Source organism: Camelus ferus, chromosome 31, assembly GCF_009834535.1.
Source record: "Camelus ferus isolate YT-003-E chromosome 31, BCGSAC_Cfer_1.0, whole genome shotgun sequence".
Lineage (NCBI taxonomy): Eukaryota > Metazoa > Chordata > Mammalia > Artiodactyla > Camelidae > Camelus > Camelus ferus.
Window position 1 is genome coordinate 16,973,480 of NC_045726.1, and position 16,955 is coordinate 16,990,434.

General features: G+C 39.4%; 1 protein-coding gene across 7 annotated transcripts in view; it reads left to right on the forward strand.

Annotated features, from left to right (window-relative positions):
* Window positions 1–1,293: 1,293 nt before the first annotated feature.
* Window positions 1,294–16,955, forward strand: part of AUH (AU RNA binding methylglutaconyl-CoA hydratase) — a 144,616-nt gene continuing 128,954 nt past the window's right edge. For 3 of the 7 annotated variants that reach the window (XM_032470908.1, XM_032470913.1, XM_032470912.1), the window contains exon 1: window positions 1,298–1,603. In XM_032470908.1, the coding sequence (XP_032326799.1) occupies window positions 1,342–1,603 (262 nt within the window). In that variant the 5' untranslated portion in view covers window positions 1,298–1,341. Of the gene's footprint in view, window positions 1,604–16,955 lie in introns of all 7 variants that reach the window. The other 4 variants (XM_032470909.1, XM_032470914.1, XM_032470911.1 and 1 more) reach the window with 3 other exon arrangements.

Here is a 16,955-nt window from a genome sequence, read left to right on the forward strand (position 1 = left end):
CAAGCCAAAGAGAGAGGCCTCAGGAGAGACCAAGCCTGCCGACAACTTGATCTTGGACTTCCAGCCCAGTCTGTGGTATTTGTTACGGCAGCCCACGCTGACTAATACACCTTCTTTAGACTCCTTTACTGATCTAGAGGACAGAATGAAATTCCTACCTACTGGAAAAGTGTATACGGAATGAGACACAAGAACCCCAAGACCTGACCAGGAAAGGGCTAAAATCAGAGCTCTCCAGCTACACTCTGACAGAGCAGGAACTCTTTTTGACCTGTCCAGGAAGTAGGAGCTGACACTACAACTCTGATGGCTGAGCGAGGTAAAGAGCAATGGGGTTGGCCTTCACATGTGAGAATTCTATGGCCAGTTCTCATTCTAGACATACTCATAGCCAAGAAGAGATTTAGGGCCCATTCAAGCTCTCCCTGGGTCTGTGGGGGAACTCGAAGCAGGAAGGTAACATCAAAGGATTCGAAGGGCAGGGAAGGTAAACAGGTGACTCAGAGGAGAAGGCTGGGTGAGAGGCATGGAGGTCTTCCAGGAGCATCAACCACCAGTTGACCAGGGCAGTACAGACTCATTGGCTTTGAATTAGGGTCCAGGTGGACTGTGACATCTATCTTCCAATGTATTTCAATAATTTTAATAGTTTTAGACTTACGTTAAAAATTGAGGACACAGGACAGAGAGTCCCCACGCACCCCACCCCTAGTTTCCCCTATTACTGACATCCTACATTAGTATGCTGCACTTGTTACAGTCAGTGAACTTACCTTGACACATTACTAACTAAAGTCTGTGCTTTGTCTGGATTCCCTTAATTTCCGCCCGAAGTCCATTATTTCTGTTGCAGGAGCCCACAGTACCTTTAGTCATCAGGGCTCCTTTGCCTCCTCTTGACTGTGACAGTTTCTCAGTCTTATTTTTGATGACCTTGACAAAACCGTGACCACACATTTTAGTTCACCTTTGCAGCTAACACAGGACCCCAGGGCACAGCCCAGGGAGGGGAGGGAGGCGAGTTCTCTTAGAACATGTTCCTCCACTAAACTATTCCACAGCTTTCCCCCTGCCTTTGCTGGACAAGCCGGCACACTTCGGCCAGGCAAGTGGAATCTGGAACAGTCGGGGGTGCTGGGTGGGGGCGAAGGCTCAGGGGCGTGGCGAGGACTCAGGGGCGGGGCCTGGCGCGAGAGCGAGGCTTAGGGGGCGTGACTAGGGAAAAGGACTGCCTTGGGTAGGGGCGGGGTCTGGGCGTGGCCTGCGGCGTGCGCGCGGCGGGGGCGGGGCAGCAGGCGGGGGCGGGGCAGCAGCCGCAGGCCCACGCCGTAAACAGACAACATGGCGGCGGCGGCGGCGGCGGCACCGGGGGCCTTGGGCACTTTGCAGGCCGGCCGCGCCCGCTTGGTGGCCGCTTGCTGTGCGCGGCTCGGCCCCGGGTGGAGGCTGCCCGGCCCCTGGACGGGCCCGCGGGCCGGCCCGGCGACCTGGGCGCGGGGCTGGACGCCCGCCATCGGGGGACCGGCCTCGCGGAGGGGCTTCGGCTCCGAGGTGAAGACGGAGGACGAGCTGCGGGTGCGGCACCTGGAGGAGGAGAACCGAGGTGAGGGGCGCGAGGCGGGCGGCCGCCGGCCCCGGGAAGGGGTCGCCAGGTCGAGCGTCCGGGCTGACGCCAGCGCCCGCGGGGAGGCCTGGGGGCCCTCCCCTCCCCCACCCCGGCGGCCCTCCCCTCCCCCACCCCGGCGGCGCGCTGTCGGGGGCGCTCGGGCCGGCCGCGCCCTGCGGACGGCTCACCTGTGCCAAGGTCGGCGGACCCGCTGCGTGCGAGCTCCGCTTCCAGATTCTGTTCTCGCTCCGTGCTTGCTTTCTGTCAGCTCAGACATCAGGGGGAGAGTTTCAGAAGCTGCAGTGAGAATGCACTTTATTGATTATTCTGAATAGTCCTCAGTTTAAAGCTGTTCCTCTGAAACAAATTTTCCCCTTGCCCATTTTGTCTTAGAAAGTAAGTTTGGTGGACGAGTCCATTTCATTTAAACCATTTTGAGCATTCTATTTTTCCTTTCTGCTCTTCCGGCTACCTTGCTGATCTCTGGGGGACGTAATTGTGCACTGTCTTGTTCTTGCCTTTGAGCCACCTTCCGTGGGAGGAGACTGATGCATTAGCGATACGATACAGTGGGAGGAAGGGCTGTGATAGAGGGGGTGTGCCTTTCGGCGGGATAACCGCTAAAGCTCAGTTCCTTTCACTTGCCTTGTTGGAGAAAGCCAAGTGGGTCATGAAAGATGGAAACAGCAGTTTGCCAGAGGAGCAGACATTTAATTTTGACACGCAGTTACTGAGCACCAAGAATCCGTTAAGCAGAAGTTCAGAATGAGTTAAGTCATGATTCCTATCTATATGCAACTGTTAGTGTAGTGAGGAAGATGCTGGTAATGAAAAGGCTGTGCTAACTTTAAAGGCTTGGTGAGAGCAGAGGGCTGGACTACGCCCAAGGGGAGATTGGAAGACTCCAGAGGGGCGATTTCTGAGGGTCAGGTTTGGGTTTTGCCAGATGAAAAGGGTTCCAAGGCATTCCTTGCAATGGAATTTGACATTAGTCAGGGTTCTTAGACAGACTTCTCTGTGCTTCAACTTTCTTATGTGTAAAATCGGGAAAAAAAATAATACGAACTTTGTATGCCTGCTGTGGACATTAGATGAGAGCGTTCGTATAAATTGCACACTCAGTGTCTAACTCATAGGGGGTACTCCGGAGGATGATGAGTTATTTTATTTGTTTATTATTATTCCAGGCCAGAGACAAGAGCATGGGCAAAGGCACGGAGCGTGAACATGTGTGGTGTTTTGGGGCAGTAGCGTAAGGCAGTGTGACTGCTACAGCATGACAGGCAGAATATTGAGAAATTCAGCTGGGAAGTAGGCGGGCAGTTGGGCGTTTAGAGCTGTGTATTTCAGTTACACTAGGTGTGCTGACAGTGCATCGGATGCAAAGGCATTTCAGGTACAGCTAGTAATGTGCACCATGTTCTGTGTTTTCTTTTTTTTTTTTTTATCTTTATGACTTAAATAATTGCAAATTGAAAGTAAATTTTCATCAAGTATCTGGGAAGTCTTTAAATTAGGACCCAGATGGATCAAAGAGAAGAAATCAGAGAATACAAGACTACTTAATACATTCAGAATGTTTTCAGTTACTTGAAATGTAGAAATCAGCCATTAGGAGATAAAGTTTCTTAGGAAAACTGACCCAGGTTCCTTTCAGGATTGGCAAGATGACAGGTCAGTCCTGGCTCTTGGCTAACATTATATATCCTTCGCTTTGCTTTGCTGTCAGACCAGCAGTGAGCAGCGCAAAGAACATTAGGTCACGGATACTGCAGGTGAGGGAGTCTCCCAGATGCCTTTGCTTCCTGTTAGAGGCCAGTCCAAAATCCGGTGCTCTCAGCAGCCTGCAGGGGATATGAGAGCTCTCCCAGGTTGGAGGAGCCCCAGGCTGGTCTCTGCCCTGTATCCCTCTTAGACTGGTGGAGGTGGGTAAGTGCGTGCAGAACACATCGGCCCTTACCTTTTCCTGCTCTTTTTATGTGTCTGTGCTTTTGCACACACCTCCTGGAATGACTTCTCCCTTCTCCCTGCCAACCTTCTCCCAGTCTGGCAGGCTTCTGCTCGTCAGTGTGACCCATTTCAAAGATCATTTTTGTGAGCTATGTACCAGCTTCTGGCAGAAGTAGAGCAAATGATCAAGTGCATAGTGCACGCCATCCTTGGTGCCTGCGCCTTCCTCGTCGTTCCCACCTAGCTTATCATCAGGTCTTCCCGAGTGCCTTTGTATCTTTCCGCTTTTTCTCCATGCTTTCCTTTATCAACACCACTCTCGTCCAAGCTTGTATCATCTCTCAGGTGGGCTGTTGCAGAGGAAGACGAGTCTTCCTACTTGCTCTTTTTTTTTTTTCCAAACAGGTTGATTCCATTCATATGCTTTTCTCACGTTTTAAAAGATATGTTTTTGAATATTTTATAGCATGTGAATTCTGGCTCAACAAAGTGATATATTTAGATAGATGTGTATATTTTAAAATCTTTATTGAGATTGATTCATATATAAAATTAAAAGTGTACAATTGTTTTTAGTGTATTTACAGAGTTGTGCAACCATCACCACAATCCAATTTTAGAACATCTTTATCAATCCAGAAAGAAACCCTGTCCTCTTTAGCAGTGACTCCCCATTCTCATACTCCGTCTCCCCACAAAATAAGACCCATTTGTCGTCTACTTTGTTTCTTCAGTTTTTCTACTTTGGATGTTTCACGTGAAGAAATCATATGTGGTTATTTGTGGCTTCTTTCACTGAGCATTATGTTTTCAAGGCTGTGTCACTTTGTGGCATGTGTCAGTAAGTACTTCATTTCTTTTTATGGCTGAATAATATTTCATTGTTTGGATTATCTGTTCATTCATGTACATTTGCGTCATTTCCACTTTTTGGGTCTTGTGAACAATCCTGCTTAGAACGTTCATATATAAATTTTTAGGACATTCTTGTTTTAAAATTTCCACTTAGGGGTGGAATTGCTGGGTCATGTTGTAATTGTAATTTTATGGTGAACATTTTGAGAAACTACTAAACTTTTCCAAAGTGGCTGCAGCATTTTATATTCCTATCAGCAAAATATAAGAGCTCTGATTTCTTCACATCATGACCAGTACTTGTTTGGGTTTTTGATCATAGCCATCCGGGTATGTGTGAGGTGGCATCTCACTGTGGCTTTGATTTGGATTTCCTAGTGGTTAAAGATGTTGAGTATCTTTTCATGTGCTCATTTGGCCATGTGTGTATCTACTTTAGAGAAGTGTCTTTTCATATCCTTTTTAATTGGGTTGTTTGTCTTTTTGTTTTGAATTGTAAGAGTTCTTTATTTACACGGGAAATTAAGTCCCTAATCAGATACATGATTTGCGTAACTTTTCTCCTGTTCTGTGGGTTGTCTTTTCACTTTATTAATGGTGTATTTCGAAGAACCTAGTATTTTAATGATGTATGATGCCCAATTTGTTGGCTTCTTTATTGGCTGAGCTTTTGGACCATATGTAAAACACTGTTGTCTGATCCAAGGTCACAAAGATTTATAACAGTTTTCTTCTAAGAGTTTTATGATTTTAGCTTGTCAGTGCTTTTGTCTGTAATCAATTTAGAGTTAGCTTCTGTATATGGTGTGAAGTAAGAGGTTAACTTCATTCTTTTGCTTTGGATATTCAGTGTCTCAGAACTATTGAATAAACTGTTCTTTCACGAATTGTGTTGGCACCTCCTTTGAAAATTAATGGACCTTAAACACAAGAGTTTATTTCTGGACTTTCAGTTCTATTCCAATTATCTACATGCCTATCTGTATGCCAGTACCATTTCTGAAGAATTTACCAGAATTTCTGAAAAATTCTCAGTTTTCTCAAGAAAGTCAAATCCACTGGCATCTTGATAGGGATGCATTGAATAGTCAGATCAATTTGGGGAAAGTTGCCTTCTAAACAATGTTAAGTTTTCCATTTCATGAACATGGAATATCTTCATTCAACAGCAGTTTGTAGTTTTCAGTGTACAAGACTCGCACTGCTTTTAAATTTATTTCTAACTATTTCATTCTGTTTGGATACTGTTGTAAATGGAATTGTTCTGTGTTTTGTTTTCAGATTGTTCACTGCTAGTGTATAGGAATACAGTTGTTTTTGTATGTTGAGCTTATATCATACAACTTTGCTGAACTTGCTTGTTTGTTCTCTTAGTTTTTTAGTAGATTCCTTAATATTTTCTATATGCAAGATCCATGTCACCTGCGCATAGAAGAGGTTTTGCTTATTCTCTCCCAATCTAGATGTCTTTTATTTCTTTCTTTTGCCTAAATCTCCCTCATTGGAGTCTCCATTACAGTATTGAATAAAAGCATCAGGAACAGACATCCTGGTCTTGTTCCTGATCTTGAGGGGAAAGCCTTCAGTGTTTCACCACTAAGTATGACGTTAGCTATGGGTTTTTTGTAGATGTGCCTTATAAGGTTGAAGAAGCCTCTATTCATCGTTTTTTTTTTTTAATCCTGTTGAATTTTGTCAGATTCTTTTTCTTTATCTATTGGCGGTATTTGTGTGACTTTTCTTATTTAACCTACTTATATGATGGGTTACATTAATGGATTTTCAAATATTGAACCAGTGTCGCGCACCTGGAACAAACCCGACTTGATTGTGGGGTGTAATTTGTTTTATTCATTGCTGGATTTGTTTGGCTAATATTTTGTTTAGGAGTTTTACGTTTATGTTGGTGAGAGAGAGTGGTCTTTAGTTTTCCATTCTTGTGATGTCTTTGCCCAGTTTTGGTAGAAGGGTAATGCTGGCTTCACAGAATGAGCTAGGGAGCGCTCCTCCTGATTCTGTTTTCTGGAAGAGATTGTAGAGAAATTATATCATTTTTTTTTTCCTTTGAACGTTTCGGTAGAATTCACTGGTGACACCACCCGCATCTGATGCCTTCTGTTTGAGAAGCTGATTAATTACCGATTCAGGTTCTTTAATAGCTATAGGCTTGCCCAGTTTATCTGCTTCTCTTTCTGGTACGTTGTGTCTTCTAAGGAACTGGTTCATTTCATCTAAGTTGGCACATTTATTGGCATATGGTTGTTTATAATAGTCCTTTATTATGCTTGTGGTATCAGTGGGATTCAGTAGTGATGAATTTCTGATGTTAGTAAGTTTTATTCATTTCTGATATTAGTAATTTGTATTCTCTCTCTCTCTCTCTCTTTTTTTTTCATGGTTAGCTGGGCTAGAGGCTTATCAGTTAACCGTTCCTTTTAAAGAACCAACTTTTGATCTGGTTGATTTTTCTTTACTGATTACCTGTTTTGAATTTTATTGATTTCTGCTGATTTTTATTTTTTTTAACTTGTTTTAGATTTAATTTGTTCTTTAGTTTCTTAAGGTGGAAGCTTAGATTACCAATCGTAGATGTTTCTTAATATGCACATTCAGTGCTGTGAATTGTCCTCTAAGCACTGCTTTTGCCGCATCACACAAATTTTGATAAGTTGTATTTCCAATTAAATTTAGTTAGAAGTATTTTAAATTTCTCTTGAGATTTCTTCTTTTACCTATATGTTGCTTTGAAGTGCCTTATTTAATCTCCAAGTATTTTGAGATTTTCCTGCTATCTTACTGGTTTCCAGGTTTTTTTCCATTCATCTAGGAGCATACTTCGGTATGATTTCTGTTTTAAATTTGTTAAGGTGTGTTTTTAGCCCAGAATGTGGTCTGTCTTGTGAATATTCATATGAGCTTGGGCAGAATGTGTATTCTGCTGCTGTTGTTGGACGCAGTATTCTATATTCAATTAGATCTAGTACTCAATGAGATCTAGTTGATTTTTGGTGGTGTTCAGTTTTGCTGTACCCTTAACTGATTTTCTGCCTGCTGGGTCTGTCTATAACTGATAGAGACAAGTTGAAATTTGCAGCTATGATAGTGGATTTATTTCTCCTTGTAATTCTATCAGTTTTTAAATCATGCAATTTGATGCTGGATTGTTAGGTGCATACACATTGTGGGTTACTATGTTTTGTTGGGGAAATGACCCCTTCAGCATTATGTAATGCCCCCTTTTATCCCTGAGACTCTTCCTTGTTCTGAGATTTGTTTTCTCTGAAATTAATGTAACTACTCCAGGTTTTCTTTTATTAGTGTTAGCATGGTTTATGTTTCTCCATCTCTTTATTTTTAATCAGTCTGTGTCTTTATATTTAAAGTGAATTTCTTGTACACAACATATATAGTTGGGTCATGTTTTTAATCCATTCTGGCAATGTCTGTCTTTTAATTAATGTATTTTATACCATTCATACTTAAAGTGATTATTGAAATAGTTGGGTTGTTATGTCTTATATTTGTAACTGCTTTAGGATGAACTTTTGATTTCTAGTAAGTCTAAAAACCAGAAGTTTGTTGTGTGTGTGTGTATGTGTGTGTGTGTGTGTGTGTGTGTTTATATTTATTTCCTATTCTGACCACTGAAACAATCTCAAAGGAATGATACCGTAATATCAGTGAACATATCTAATGCCCAGATTTTGGTTTCTAAACACTCTGCCCCCTGAAAGAAACCAGGGCTCTTTGGAGAAATCTCTGATTTTAGGTCCGGAGCAGGGAAATTGAATGGTAAACCTGGATTATCTTTGGGGTCAAAAAGCAAGATAGTGTCCAAATGCTAAAAGGAACGTGTCAGAAGGACATAGGCTTAGAAGAGCTCTCACTGGCCATATATAGGATAATTTGAACATTAAAATGTATAATAGTAGATTATAGCTTATACCTTGAATAAAGAATCCATGAAGTCATGATGATTACTCAAAATACTGGGGGGAGGGAAGAAAGTGTTTTTATTGAAGAATGATGGGGATGATAGAAAATCACCATTTTGAAACCATCAGTGTAAAAAGAAAGGAATTATCACAGCAGTGAGAAATACGGACACTTTCTCTTTTTCCAAGTGGATATCCAGGTGTCCCAACACCATTTCTTTATCTTTATACCCCACTGGTTTGCAGTGCCATTTTTATCATAAGCTGAGTTTCCATCCAGGCTTACTGTTCTCTTCTATGATCTCTGTAGACGCTGCACTTGTGCATTATTTTATGAGTAAAGCTGTGTTGTGTTTTAATGTATTGCAGGGCTGGATACTCCCTCCTTCACCTTTGCTCTTCCTTTTGCTTTGTTTCTTGACTCTTCCTGTAGGGTTATTTTTCCATATGAGTTTTGGAATCTTCATGTCTAGTTTCAGAAGAAGTCCGCTTGATGTGTTTTTTTTTTAATTGGCATTGTGTTGGCTCTAAAATTAGGGAAATATTTGTGTTTCCATTTGTTCAGTTCTTTCTCTCTCCATTTTTTTTTTAAAGGAGGGTTTTAAAAGTGCCTGCCAGGGGGATTTGCCCATTTCTGTTAAGTGTACCTGAAGTCATTCTCCCCGTCTCCTTTCTGGTTGTTGTAAAAATGAGATTTATGACCATGAGGTGTCTTCTAAGTGACTGCCTGTCTTCCTTCTTCCTCCCTCGTCTCCCTCCTCTCTTTCTTCCTTTTTATATGAAGGCTGTTGTTTCTGGATATTAACTTCCTGCCTTTTAAATAATGCTCTTTTGTTTGTGGTAGTGTTTGATTTGATTGTTTGGGGTTTGCTAGGTTTACAGTCATCATCTGTTAATGATTTTCCAAGCTTCTAAAATTTTAGTATTATAAAAATTGCTGCAGTCCCTGTGCATGTCTCCTTCTGTTCCTGTGAAGGAGTTCTGCATTAGTTCAGTGTATTTTTGGTATTGGTTCTGTTTTTGTAGTATTGTAAGGAGGCTGAATTATGTATGTGGTTTATCAAAAGTATTCTGTCAGTGATTATCAGTACTTGGTGTCTTATATGAGATTTGTTAGTGATAATAGTTTAATTATTGAAGTCTACAAAATTTTAAAGTAACACAATATGCTAACGGTAAAAAAAAAAATAAATAAAGCATCATGGAAGGGTGCCACCTCTTCACTTTCAGACCCTTTCATCAGAAGTAAAAACTTTAAACTCATCTTTTGAGTCCTTGTTGTGAATAATGATTTTATTCACTTTCTTATTTGTTTACAGAAAATTATTTTTATAGACAGTACGTGGACTTTTTTTGATATAAGATCAGAAAATATTTGCTATTCTCTTTCTTTCATCTTCTAACCTTCCAATTTCTGTCATTTGTAACTTTGGTTCACATCAAAGTTTATGAGAGTTACATTTTTTCTGTCTTAAAATTATTCAGCGCTTTATCTATAGATTGACTATAAATAGGGGTTACAATATGAGTGATAGTAGTCATGCTGGACCCACCACCTTCAGTGTGTTTCTGGAAGAGCATACGTTTCACCTCCATCCCGCAGCCTGAAGCCTGCGTGCTGTCATCTCTCATCAGAATCTCTGCAGGAGCCACTTGTTTGGAATCCCCCAAAATACTTTTGTTTTTCTTTTTTGTAAATTGGGGTGAAATTTCACACAATGCAAAATCTACCATTTTAACTTTTTAAAGTGTACGCTCAGTGGTTTTTAGTTTATTCACTGTGTTGTACAACTGTCACCGCAGTCTTATTCCAAACACTTCCATTACCTTCAAAACAAACCCATACTCCTTAGTCAGTCATTCCTCATTCCCCTCTCCCCCCGGTTTCCAGAAACTACTAATCTCTATTCTGTCTTTTTGGGTTTGCCTACAGTAGATATTTCATAGAAACAGAATCATATACTATGTGACTTTCTGTGTCTGACTTCTTTCAGCTTAATGTTTTCAGAGTTCTATGTTACAGCATGCGTCAACACTTGATTCCTTTCTATGGCTGAATAATATTCCATTGAATGATTATAGCACATTTTGTTTGTTTTTACTTTTTAGATATTCTGAGTAATGCTACTAAACTCTTGAATACAGTTATTTGCTTGAACATACGTTTCATGTCTCCTGGGTAGATACCTAGGAATAGAATCCTTGGATCGTTTGGTAATTTTTATGCTGAGTTTTTGGGGGAACCACCCAGCTGGTCTCCGTGGGGGCGCACCGCTTTACATTTTCATCACCACTGAATGAGAGTTCCTGTTTCTCCACATCATCATTACCACTTGCTTGTTTGCATTTGTTTAAATTTCAGCTGTCTCACTGGGTGTGAAGGGATACCTCACTGTGGTTTAGATTTGCATTTACCTAATAACAAATGTTGAGTCTCGTTTCATTTGTATATTTTTTTTTGGAGAAATACCTGTCCAAATCCTTTGCCTGTTTTTCAGTTGGGGTGTCTTTTTCTGTGAGTAATAAGAATTCGTTGTATTATCTGGATATTAACCCCATATCAGATTATGATTTGCAGATATTTTCTATTCTGTCGGTTGATTTTTCACTTCCTTGGTAGTTTTGATGAAGTCTGTTATATACATATATATATATATTTTAAAAAATTTATTGTTTGTGCTTTTGTTACCGTAAGATGCTGTTGCCTAATCCAGGGTCATGAAAATTTATACCTATGCTTCCTTCTACGAGTGTTATAGTTTTAGCTCTTTGTTATGTCTTGGGTCTATTTTGAGATAATTTTTTATGTGGTAGAGAGAAGGGCCCAGCTCCGTTCTTTTGTGGGTGAATACTCACTTGTCCCACCACTATTTGTTGCAAAGTCTTGTACCATTGAATGGGCTTAATATCCTTGTTGAAACCAATTGATCACAAATTTTTATTTATTTAGATCTTCCTTAGATTTTTTCATTGATGTTTTGTAGTTTTCAGTGTATAGTCTTGAACTTTCTTGATTAAATTTCTTCTTAAGAATTCTGTTCTTTTTGTTGCTACTACAAATTATTTTCCTAATCTCAGTTTGGGAGTGTTTATTGATAGTGTATAGAGAGAACTGATTTTTGTATATTGGTCTTGTATCATACAACTTTTCTGAGTTCATTTATTAGCTCTAATAGTTTGTGGTGGATTCTTTGGAATTTTCTGTATATAAGATCATGTTATTTGTGAATAGAAATAGTTTTACTTCTTTTTTTCCTATCTTGAATGCCTTTTAATTCTTTTTCTTGCCTTAATGACCCTGGCTAGAATTTCCATTACAACGCTGAATAGGAGTGCTGAGAACAAGCATCCTTATCTAGTTTTTTTTATCTTAACGGGAAGACCTTCAGTTTTTTGACATTAAGTATGATGTTGGTTGTGGGTTTTTTTAATAAATGCCCTTTTTTAGGTTGAGGAAGTTCCCTTCTATTACTAGTTTGTTGAGGTTTTTCTATTTTTTTTTTCTTTTAATCATTAAAGCATGTTGGATTTTGTCAAATGTTTTCTTCTGTATCAGTTGAGGTGATCCTGTGGCTTTAAAATTTTTTCTTTATTTTATTAATGTGGTTTGTTACTTTGATTTTTTTGTGCTGAAACACTCTTCCGTTGCTGGGATAAATCCCTCTTGGTTTAGAAACCTTTTCATACGCTGTTAGTTTTGGTTTGCTAGTATTTTGTTGAGGATTTTTACATCTATATTCATAAGGGATATTAGTCTATAGTCCCCTAGTGTATTCGTGCTTCCTTCTAATCTGTTTTCTACACTGTGGCCTGAGTGATCTTTTTAAAATGGAAATTTGAACACAGAGATACATTTCCCTAGTTTTATAAAAAGCTGTTAGAAACATCACAAACGTACTAAATGTGAAGTGCTTAGAAACATTTTCATTAAAGGCATTGACAAAATAAGAGACCTTATTATTTTTGCTAATATTGTGTATTGGACTTGAAGTCCTAGCTGAAGTAAAACAGCAAGAGAAGGAAATGAGAAATTAACTTTGGAGCAGAAAATGTAATTGCCAATATTTCTGGGTATTGATTGATTGTCATCTTAGAAAATTGGAGAGAACCACTTATTAAACCTATTAATATTTCATAAATTTTCTGGGGAAAGATCACAGAAAATCTCATTAAACTTTCCACATACTCTCAGTATGTGTTAGAAAATGTAACTGATACAGAAATAAAAGCATTCACCTAAGAGGCAACAAATAGCCTTTGAAGATGCTCAAGTGCCATGTGGAACAGTCTCTTAAGTGTTTGTTGAGGGGAAAAAACCCAAGACCTGAAAATGCGGCTCATTGCACCACATTCTAAACGGAAGGACTTAATACTTTAAATATATCAGTTTCCTAAATATTAAACAGCAACTTTAACGTAATGCCATTGACTATCCTAACAGTTTATTTTAAATTTCAGCAAACAAGAGTTATGTCTAAGAATATTTAACCCATTTTGAAAAATAGGAACTGATGGGCGTGGTGCTTGCTGTGAATGAGATAACAAAACATAAAATACTGTTCTAATAAAGCAGCGGAGCGTAAGGACTGGAGCAGACCAAGACATTGACAGTAAAACAGAGCAGAGAGTCCAGAAAGTGCCTTTTATAGTTATTTAGTATCCATCTGTTTGGTTTTTGAAATTAGAAGGAAAATAGTGGGCTGTTTTATAGATAGTGCTGGCCAAAATGTTTATGCATTTTAGATAAAATAAAGTTATGAGTCCTGTGGAGTTGACAATAGCAGAAATCAAAGTATTCATAGTATTAGAGAATTGGTTCTAATCACTGGGGTAGAGAAATCTTTCTTAAATTTTAATTTACATAGTTTTGCTTTGTCTTAATTCCCTGTGCAGCTGGTGACGTGACCAATGTCTAATATGGTTTGTTTTGAGAACTAGCAGTGCCTTCCTCAACCCCATTTCCCACACTCCAGAGCCAGTCAACCTTTTAAGACCCTTTGGCTGAGTCTTTTGGGCACATATCACCTCGTTTGAAATAACGTACGTGTGTTTCTACTTCTGGAATTTTCAAATTTAGGTATTATCTCTCTGCTGACTTTTTGCTCCTTTCACACTCCACCACTCGTGTGCTTTCTCTTTTGCCGCCATCCTCACTCCATGGTGCTGTGGTGATTTGGCTATATTCTAGGTCTAAGTAAATGTTGCCATTAAAAAAAATAGCTTTATTGAGAAATTCATGTACCTTAATATTCTCCTGTTTAAATATACAATTTAATGGCTTTATTATCTTCACAGAGATGTGCCTCTATCACCACAGTCAATTGCAGGACATTTTTGTTGCTCCAAAGAGAAACTACACTTTTTAGCTGTCACTGCTCAATTCCTCCGTCTCCACCCGCCCTAGGCAAACCACTAATCTACATTTTTTGTCCTTTTCGATCTGCCTCCCCTCGACGGTTCATATAAATGGGATGATACAGTATGTGCTTTTTTTTATGACTGGCTTCTTTCACTCAGCATGTTTTCAGGGTCATCCGTGTTGTATGTGTATCAAAACTTCATTTCTTTCTTTTTTTGCTGAATATCACCCTGCATGGATATAGTACATTGTGTTTATCCGTTCATCGGCTGATGGGTATTTGGGTGCTTTCCACGCTTTGGCTGTTTTGATGCTGCTCGGATCATTTCGCTGCAAGTGTTTGTGGACATGTGTTTTCATTATAAACCCTTTTTAAGGAAGACTGTACATGTGTAAGTTGCAGAGGCAATGATATACCACCTAAAAAGTTAAAACTTTGGTGCAAAAAAAATACCACAAACAAGTTGAATTTTAGAAGCGAGTGATAGAGAAAAAACCTGTTATATAAATAATGGATTAATATCTGTACTCTACAAGTTAATTAATCGAAATGCAAAAGACAACTCTGACAAGATGGGCAAACAACAAGGACAGTTAATTCACAAAACAAATAAATGATCATTAAGCTTGGTTAACTCAGCTTTGGTTCAGAAGATTGGTTGAAACCTGATAGATGATGCCATCGCTTTCCCACATTTTGTCAGAGCTTTATAATTGGCAGTGTCGAGTGGTAGACCAGTAATTCTCAACAACGTATTTTACAAGATCCCCCTTTACTGACCTGAAATGAAATGTATAGATAATGTAAACTGCTCACGCACATCATTAAAAAAAAATCTTTAAATACAATAATGAAAACAAAAGGAAGATAATTTATGTCAAAGTAACTTAGTTCAATGTTTAACTTTTCTGCTGTGATCATTAAAATATTAATACGTTAGGATTTCAGAGAAGTTAGAAGACTAGAAGCCATTCTACAAAGGAAGTAGAGAAAAATAAAAAACTGATGGTATAGGGGGATATTAGAATAAAAGCTAGTACTGGATTAGTAAGTGGAGACCAGGCTTATTTGTATATAAGAGGTGGAAAATAGCCTGAATTGAAGAAGGGATGACATGCCAAGGTAAATTTTGCACTGAGCAAAAGTGATATTCTCACGAATGAGCTGTGCTTTGACTGTTTTTTGAGTCAGAATAATTTTCTCCTGGGATGTGGGAGAGGGTGGTGACAGGGTGAACTGTAAGATTAAGTTCTCATTGATGCTAAGTCAAACAGTAATTGCCTGTAATATATTTGAAAGTGCAGTGAATATAATTAGACGTAGGATACCTTTCTTTCTTTCTTGTTTGATGGGTAGCATGTAAAACGGTTTAAAATTGCTCTGGTTTTAGGGCAACAAGCCTGTACTCGAAAAGAGCACATGCATGTCTGTGTGTCAAGTTCTGAGTTTTGTGCATCTCGTTGTGTGAGGTCTACCGTGCTGCTGTGGCTCCTGCATCTTGTCTAACAGTGTGGTGGTTCCAGGCGAACTGGCACACACACAACTGCCACAGGAACTTCTAAATGGCCCGAAGGAGCTGAGTCCCAGGGCCCTAATTCCCGTATATCTTTATGAATGACTTAATGTGTATAATGTAAGAATAATTTGTTAGCGCTGTTGTGTCTTAGTACAATGTAGAGGTAGTTTAAAAGTATGTTTGATTTGATCTTATCATCGGATTAATTTTATATATTTGAGAATTAGTGGTAATGTAAATATTCAAATATGTGGGGAAGGAAGTGCCCTTGTGCAGGTCATACACCTAATTGGAAAGGAAGTGTAGAATTTCTCAAGTTTTTAAAATTCTAAAGGTTTTAATGTTCACATTTGTCCTTAATTCCCTGCATGTAATTTTGTACAATGAAGGGTTCCCTAAACTTTATAAGCTTTTAGGTCCTGCAAACCCTGGATCCAACCCTGGTGACGGTCCAAGATGTTTTTTACATTTTCCAAATGTGTTCTAAGAGGTGTTTCATTCCGTTGAGGTGTGCTGCTATGAACAAATCGGTATTGGTGTTTTGGCTGGGCAGTAAATAGGGACAGTATTTTTGAGTAGTGTCTGTTAAAATTAAGAATGCACCATTCTGTTGGACCTTAGAAATTCCTTTTTTTGATACCTATTGGAGAAATATTTATACGTGTACAGAAAAGAAATCTTCAAGAATGTCTATTGCAGCATTATATTTTGGAAAATGCTCATCAAAAAGAAAATAAATAGTGGAAATACATTTTACAGAATATTATGAATTGAAACGAATGTCTTAATACAGAAGGATCTTTAAGACTTAATTAAGTAAATAAAGGAAATGAGTATGAGCCTGTTTGTGTAAAGCAGCTCAGATAGAAAATTAAATAGATTTTCTGGAAGGTTACGTGTCAACATGTAACCATGGCTACCTCTGGAGAGGAGAGTGGCATTGGGTCCAGGGCGGGAGGACTTTCCGGAGGACTTCCGCTTTGGGTATATCATTTTCAATTTTGCATAAGCAAAATGTATTCATGTATTTTTTTCCCCTAAGTCCCAACTAAGTTACTACGTTCATTTTTCAGTTTTGTGAGCTTTGTAGAGCAGGGTTGATGCTGTAAAATGAACTTGTTACAGATTGACCAAGACTTTTATAGTGTTTTGTCAAAAGGCCAGGGGAAGTCTAAAAATAGGAATCTAAGGTTAGCAAACTTGTTCTGGTTCGGTTCTGTGAGGAGGATGCAAGATAACTGAGTTACTGAGAAGCTGTTAACTATGAAATAAAGTGGGACAGGTACAGAACAAAAAACAGCTGGCCTTGCTGAATAAAGATTAGGTTTTGTTCCACTTACTTACACGTTTGGCACTGGATGATTCATTTTGAATTACAGAGCTAATTTCCAACTCTTTGAGGTGGAAGTACCTAAGGCATCAGGCCTCAAACATGGGAACAGGACCACTGGAATTAATCTATGGTAGAAGCATTCTGATGGCACTTTACAATTTAGTAATAATGCCAGCAGTACCTTATCTAGCATGCACCATGGTAACACTTACTGCATCTGAGTGTTTGCAGAAGGGACAATAATCATTAAATGCTTATGATGCAAGCGTCTTATCACATGATCCTCACAGCCGTCCCGAGGAGTTTATAGCTGTTGGCGACTTCACTTTACGGGGTTAGAAACTGAGGGTCAGGGAGGTTAAATAGCTGCCCGAGGTCACATGGTGCGTGGCAGAGTGGG